Raw genomic sequence first — 7,109 nt, 5'->3', positions numbered from 1 at the left:
TTATATGAAATAATTATTTGATTGTTTGAAAAATGATGATTATATTTTGTTGTATAAGAATAAATAATATTTTAAATTATGATTAATGATTTAAAATTATAATAAGATAATATAGTAATCTTTATATACATTACTCATGAAAACGTAGCATGAAGTGTATAAAATTTTAAAAATATTATTTATATATTTCTTTAATTAAATGATAAAAGAAGATTCAATATAAAATATAATTTTATTTTTTTTTATTATAAACTTGGGAAAAAGATTATTATTCAAAATTTTCAACATTTTTAATTCATGACATAATTGTAAGATGTCTCTCGGTTTGCTGCATCAACAAAAGTTTCTAAGCCTATATTATTTGTAAGTACACCTATCATTATATTAATTGTTTGTAGGGCTCCTGCATTGGGGTCAACTCTTCCCGATTCGAATGATTTATTCCTTCGCTCTACATATGAAAAAATCCGAAATATTTGCGGTTGAAACGTCGTATAATAATTGAAATATAAATATAATCGTAAACAACTCGGAGATTTGTGTGATCGATAAAAATGTTTATTAATACACTTAGTGTACAAAATAAAACGTCGATCGTATTCAAAACGAAAATTTAATACGAATCCAGTGGACAAGTATTCCGAGGCTAGTGTTTCAAATGTAAATAGAAAAAAATTAGCCAAACTAAACAAAAAACGAAAAGAAAAAAATTAATTACGTGTGACTACGAAATAGATTTCAAGAAATTTTTTATCTCGAGACACGAAACAAAAAAAAGAAAGAAATTAAAAAAAAAGAAAATATTAAAACTGAAATGCTTGACGGAAATTCGTCCATTATAGTGAACATTGTATATTGATTCTATTTTTTTCTTTTTTTGGTCAATGGGCGCCATATAAAGCATTATTTTATGTATACAATAATAAAACTCCCAGTTGGTGGAGACCAAGTATGACACAGTGTTTTGTTTCGTGATTGAACGATCGATGCTACGATGTCTTGGTCCTCGTGTTTCACGATCTGAAAAGGGGTTTGTGGCTTTTCTTTTTTTTTTTTTGTAGATGTTCATCATCTCGTTTGTTAGAATAAAACGTTAAAATAACGTTTAATGTTAGATCTTGCAATTATCTCGCAGTAAGTCTGTAAAAAGTAAAAGTTATTCGCAATAGCACACATATTTGCACGTAAACAAGAAAAGAATTACAAGATGGCATCATCCATGGTGGCTGTTCCCTCTGGAACAGCATCAGTCCCAGCTGGAACTGGTATCTCACAAAATGAAGATGTGGAGAATGGGAATGTGTTTAGTGAACGGAATATAAATACTGTTAATGGATGTAATGAAACTTCCAATCCTGGTGATGCTTTGGAAGAAATAAATTGTGGTACTGGAGAAACTGGTGATCAAGAATGCGCTATTTGCATGAGCAAACTTTGTTCTCCACGAGTGCTTTCTTGTCTTCATGTGTTTTGTGAAGCTTGTTTAGACAAACTTCTGATGGATGAGGCAGGTGATTCAAAGGTTAGCTCAGTTCTGATCTGCCCTCTCTGTCAACAAGAAACTTCCATTAGTTCTAAGGGTGCCGCATCATTGACATGTGATTATGTTCTAACGAATATACTCGACATGTCTGCAATTGAAAATATGGCTGTACTTTGTACCTCATGTAAAGCCAAAGAGAGTGCGGTTGCACGTTGCTCTGATTGTGCCAACTTCTTGTGTCCGAATTGCAACACTGCACATCAATTTATGCGTTGTTTTGAAAGTCACAAGGTAGTGGCATTTGAAGATTTAAAGCAATCCAACGAAGCTATACCAATACATAAACCTATTTTTTGCGAGTATCATCCTGCTGAGAATATGAAATTTTACTGTTATACTTGTCAGGTAATTAAAATGTTTTTTAATTTCTTTATTTTATATTTTAATAATTTTATAATAATTTATTAAAAACTTTCATGAGCCCATACAAAGTATGGATTATAAATAAATTTGGATTTCATCTTATTATTATAATGTTAGTAATGATTGGATATTATAAATTTATAAATGATTAGATAAAATAAATAAATATTATTTCTTCAATTTAGGAACCTATATGTAATGAGTGTTTGCTTATTGAACATAAAGCTCCAGATCATCAATATGAACGATTAGTGGATGCAGAACCACGTCAAAAAGAAGAATTAATAAAGCTTATGAATGAGAGTAAAGCTAGAATTGCAGATTGTGACCAAATGTCTGCCCAATTAGAAAATGCACTTAGTGAACTACAAGCACAACATGATCAAGCTAAAGATTTAATTGTAGAGACATTTCAGAGTTATAAAGCTGTCTTAGAAAAATGTCGAGACAATGCTTTAGTTGAACTTGAAAAATTGCATTCAGATAGGGAATTAGAAATAATGGATACATTTCATAGGTTGGAAGAATGTCTTTACAATGAATGTTATTTATATCTATTAAAAAATTTTTATCAAATTATTTATCACTTTTGCAGTGTGGAAAAAACGGTAGAAAAAATAGAAGATGCTTGTCGTTTTACCTCTCGACTTCTTGAGCATGGTGACGCTGTTGAAATACTTGCGCTTCGTCGTATTGTAGGAACACAGTTACTGAATTTAATAAAAAATACACCAAAACCAAATGTTTCTTTTTCGATTCAATTCCAAACTGATTACAACCAGTTTGAAAAAACAGTGAAGGTTGGTATATATTATATTTCTAGTATATATAGAAGAGACTTTAATAAATAAAAGATATAAACAAAATTATAGGAAGTGTTTGGTAAATTTCATACCGAAAGTACACCAGTGTCAAAATCTACTTCAGAACCAATTACAACCATATCTGGTGTTTCTACAAACCAACAAATTGTTCATACTTCAATGGGCTGTCCACGTTCTATTAGTACAAGGTCTCCCATTTCTCTTCCCACATCAATGCAATCCTCCTTTGAAGGTGAACCTTCGTTTGTTATACCTCCAACATCCAGTCCTCAAAACATTCAACCTTCACCTTCTGTATCCCTTCCTCCAGGTCCTATCCATGGGCTTACCAGTATTCAAGAGTATAATCTACAGCAATTAGCTAGTTTGGCAGAAAAAGTTGAAATGGTTGGAGACACGAATGTAGTTGGTCCTAGTTCAAATCCTAGTCCAACACCACCTTTCACATTAGCAGATTTATTTGCTGGTGATTTGAGTTCTACCAGTCACGCAATTAATAATTTGCAAGCTCTTGCAAAATTAGGAAATACACTTGGTAATCAAGGTAAAATGAAAGATATTACTATTTATTTCTCTTATATAATAAATTAATATAATAATTTTGTAAATTTTGTGTATTTTCAGATCTTGGCAATCCTACTATTAATGGTGGTAGTGGATTAGTACTTGGTAGAGGTCCTTCACCAGCTATTGTAGACACACCAAATCTAAGTTTAGCTGCTAATAGTCTTTTAAATGGAGGATTTCAATCATTATCCTCGTCTACTTCTCCAATACTTTCACAGGGTGCTGGTAAGATTTTTTTAATTTGATTAATTTTTTTTAATTATTTTAAATAAATATCAATATATTTTAAATCGATTGAAACAACACAATTACAGATGATTTAAGAGGAGATTCTATGCATAACATGCCCGTAGTAGTAGGAAACACAGTTGGCAATGTAACAGGTTCCGGATCTGGAAATTATGCCCATCCACGTTCGAATAACACGAAATTAACTCCTATGCACATTAGATGTAAATTTGGGCAATTGGGTCCCAGTAAAGGTCAATTTAGTTCACCTCATGGATTCTGTTTAAGTGCTGACGAAGACATTATTGTTGCCGATACTAATAATCACAGAATTCAAGTATAAAATTGTTTTGATATTTCAAAATATTTAATTTGATATTTAATTTAAAAAATTAATTAATTTAAAGTCTTTATTTATTTTAATATAAAATTTGTTTTCAGATATTTGAAAAAACTGGTATTTTCAAATTCCAATTTGGTGTTCCTGGTAAAGAAGAAGGACAGTTATGGTATCCTAGAAAAGTCGCTGTGATGAGAAACAGTGGGAAATTCGTTGTTTGTGATCGAGGAAACGAACGATCGAGAATGCAGATATTTACAAAAAGTGGTCATTTTATTAAAAAAATAGCAATTCGTTACATCGATATTGTAGCTGGTTTAGCTGTGACAAGCGAGGGTCATATTTTGGCTGTTGATAGTGTATCACCAACAGTGTTTGTAATCAGTGATACAGGAGATTTATTAAGATGGTTTGATTGTAGTGAATATATGAGAGAACCAAGTGATATTGCAATTAGTGGTAAATAATTTTTAAGTTTTAGAAATTTACATTATAATATATATATATATATATATATATATATATATATATATATTACATATATTATAAACTTATGAAAAATTTTCTTTTATATTCATAGGTAAAGAATATTTTGTTTGTGACTTCAAGGGGCATTGTGTTGTAGTGTTTAATGAGGAAGGTAAATTTTTGCGTCGCATTGGCTGTGACAATGTAACAAATTTCCCAAATGGGATCGATATTAGCGATGCAGGAGATATATTAATAGGAGATTCGCATGGAAATCGTTTTCATGTAGCTGTTTTTTCAAGAGATGGTTCTTTAATTTCTGAATTTGAATGTCCATATGTCAAGGTAAAAGTTTTAATAAATGTTTCTTCAAATGGATTTATAATATCAATTTGTCGATATTAAGTTATATATTTTACATGAATATTAAAATATATAGTTATATATTTATAAGAATATTATTATATAGTTGACGGAATTTTCTCAGGTCTCTCGATGTTGTGGCTTGAAAATAACTTCAGAAGGATATATTGTAACTTTGGCTAAAAATAATCATCATGTCCTTGTATTAAATACTCTTTACATATCATGAAGTGAAGAAGATCAAATAAGTATATCGTAACTTTCTTCGGCAAATGGAATTTCTTTGGTGAATATTGCTCTACTTCTAACAAAGAAAAAATTGATTAAAAAAGAAAGAAGAAAACATCTAATATATTCATGGCGTCGAACTCTTTGAGATTTGGGCCTATCCAAATAATAGAATTATAAACAAGTGCAGCATGCAGCTTTAATAGTTTATATATATATATATATATATATATATATATATATATATATATATATACACATATAGAATATATACAATATAGTATATATATATATAAAGAAAAAAAAACAAAAAAAAAAACCAAAACATAAAAAGAAAAATGGAAAAACGATATAAATGCGTCCCTGTTTTATGAAAGTAACAATGTTTGAACGAAGAAACAAGCAGAAAAGGTAAACGTACGTCTCCGACCAAAAAACAGTATAAATAGTAATATAGTAAAATTGCATTTGGTAAACTGCCAAGATAAATTAATATGAAGCGGAAAAAAAAAGAAAAAAAAACGAAGTTAAAGAAAGGGAAGTAGAAAAAGAAGAATTGGATTGTTTTGACCGGAAATGGAAAAGAAGATACAAGAAAAGCTGCAGGAGGTGAAAGGAAGTTGCAGAACAATAGCTTTCCATCACAATCGGTTGCATCATGTACGACTTCGTCAGTATTTTAGGTATGTTTACAAATCAAATTATTCTAGTCTCTAATGAGCACTGTTTTACATGCCGATTTTTCAATTTGTGCTCGAAGCAACGTGTATCTCTAATCTATTTCATCGTGAAACCAAAATGTTATATATGTATATCGACATGTATAATGACATGAAAAAAAAAGGAGAAATTGAAAAGATTTTTTCTTCCGTACGTTACTTCGAGACCTACTCGTAGATACACTAAGTTTCTAAGATTTCGTTAAGAAGCATTAAGTAATCCAATAAGTATATTGAGAAACGAAAAGTTATGATCATTAAAAAAAATAATGATAATATACATAATACAAATTCCTGTGCTTGATGCGGGAAACAAATGTTGCATGCTGCGACACATGGTAGTACTTCCTGCTCTTATCATATCATATCTCTATAAAAAAAACGAAGAAAAAAAAGACGAACAAAAACACACACTATATTCCTCGTTACGATAAATTTGAAGCTTAAACAAAAAGAAAAAGAACAAAAAATTAAAAAAAAAGGGAAAATATGAACTACATTCTTGGTAATTTTTTTCTGTGCGTTTAAAAATTAGTAGTTCCAAAAGAGTAAAAAAGAAAAAAAAAGAATTTTATGAGGTAAAGTTAATATGGAAAAATTAAAATTACAAATAGGTTGAAAATCAAACATTTAATGTCTTTTAAAACGAGGAATGGAATACGATATATTATATTTGAGAAAAAAATTGAAAACGGTTAATCTAGATTTGCCACTGATAATAGATTCCATTTGTGCATTATTAAAAGAAACAAAAAAAGAAAAAAAAGGTAATAGACGAAGCACATAATGGTTACAATATTTACTCAGGATGCTTTATTATGGTCCACCACATATGCGTGTGTGAATTATTGGTTCGTGGTGCTAGTGAATAAAAATATATCCATACCATGTAAATGTATTTGTTATAAAAATTACAAAATCGTTCCGACATTTAACAATGTTTGTAGAGCGATCATGTAATATATTATACAAGGTTCGTAACTAAAAATTATACCACCGAAATCATAGGAACAATATCTTTATCTATGTATAAAAAGATTTAAAAAAATATGAAAAGAACATCATACAGTTTGCTAAACAACTTCTATTTATGTATATAATTAATATGATCCGTAAAGAAAGATAAAAATCCACGTAAAACACATTCATATATATATATATAAATACACATATTTTTTAGGGTTGTTTACATGATCAGCCTTAAGACTTAATTAATAAAATAAAAATAAATGAAATGTGTATACAACATATATATATATATTATATATATATATATATATAATTATATATATATATATAATATTAAGCAAATCACTATATACTGTTGTAATTACCTACAATAACAATTAAATGTAAATAATGATCTTGCCATACCAAATATTAAAAAGCACATCCATATATGTATATATATTAATATATATTTATATATATATTGATATACATTGATATATATATATATATATTTC

At 28.9% G+C, this 7,109-nt stretch overlaps 1 protein-coding gene across 1 annotated transcript; it reads left to right on the top strand.

The window, feature by feature from the left end:
• The first annotated feature begins 426 nt into the window (after positions 1-426).
• LOC100869598 (protein meiotic P26) lies at positions 427-5,052 on the top strand. Its single transcript, XM_012488867.3, has 9 exons — positions 427-1,888; positions 2,092-2,423; positions 2,502-2,706; positions 2,779-3,274; positions 3,355-3,522; positions 3,612-3,862; positions 3,967-4,324; positions 4,446-4,678; positions 4,821-5,052. The coding sequence occupies exons 1-9, from the start codon at positions 1,208-1,210 to the stop codon at positions 4,923-4,925; spliced, it is 2,829 nt and encodes a 942-aa protein (XP_012344321.2). The 5' UTR covers positions 427-1,207; the 3' UTR covers positions 4,926-5,052.
• Positions 5,053-7,109: the final 2,057 nt, after the last annotated feature.

This window comes from Apis florea, unplaced genomic scaffold, assembly GCF_048593485.1.
Source record: "Apis florea isolate Af1SG1 unplaced genomic scaffold, ASM4859348v1 contig_2203_pilon, whole genome shotgun sequence".
Taxonomy (NCBI): domain Eukaryota; kingdom Metazoa; phylum Arthropoda; class Insecta; order Hymenoptera; family Apidae; genus Apis; species Apis florea.
The sequence above is the reverse complement of the archived record's forward strand: the minus strand, read 5'-3'. Positions and strand labels throughout refer to the sequence as shown.

What these genes read in the sequence shown, in the direction of transcription:
- LOC100869598 (XM_012488867.3), top strand. Translation starts at nt 1,208, where the DNA reads ATGGCATCATCCATGGTGGCTGTTCCCTCTGGAACAGCATCAGTCCCA. An exon ending in AAATACACTTGGTAATCAAG is followed by an intron (nt 3,275 to 3,354) that starts GTAAAATGAAAG and finishes GTGTATTTTCAG; the next exon opens with ATCTTGGCAATCCTACTATT. An exon ending in CTAATAATCACAGAATTCAA is followed by an intron (nt 3,863 to 3,966) that starts GTATAAAATTGT and finishes ATTTGTTTTCAG; the next exon opens with ATATTTGAAAAAACTGGTAT.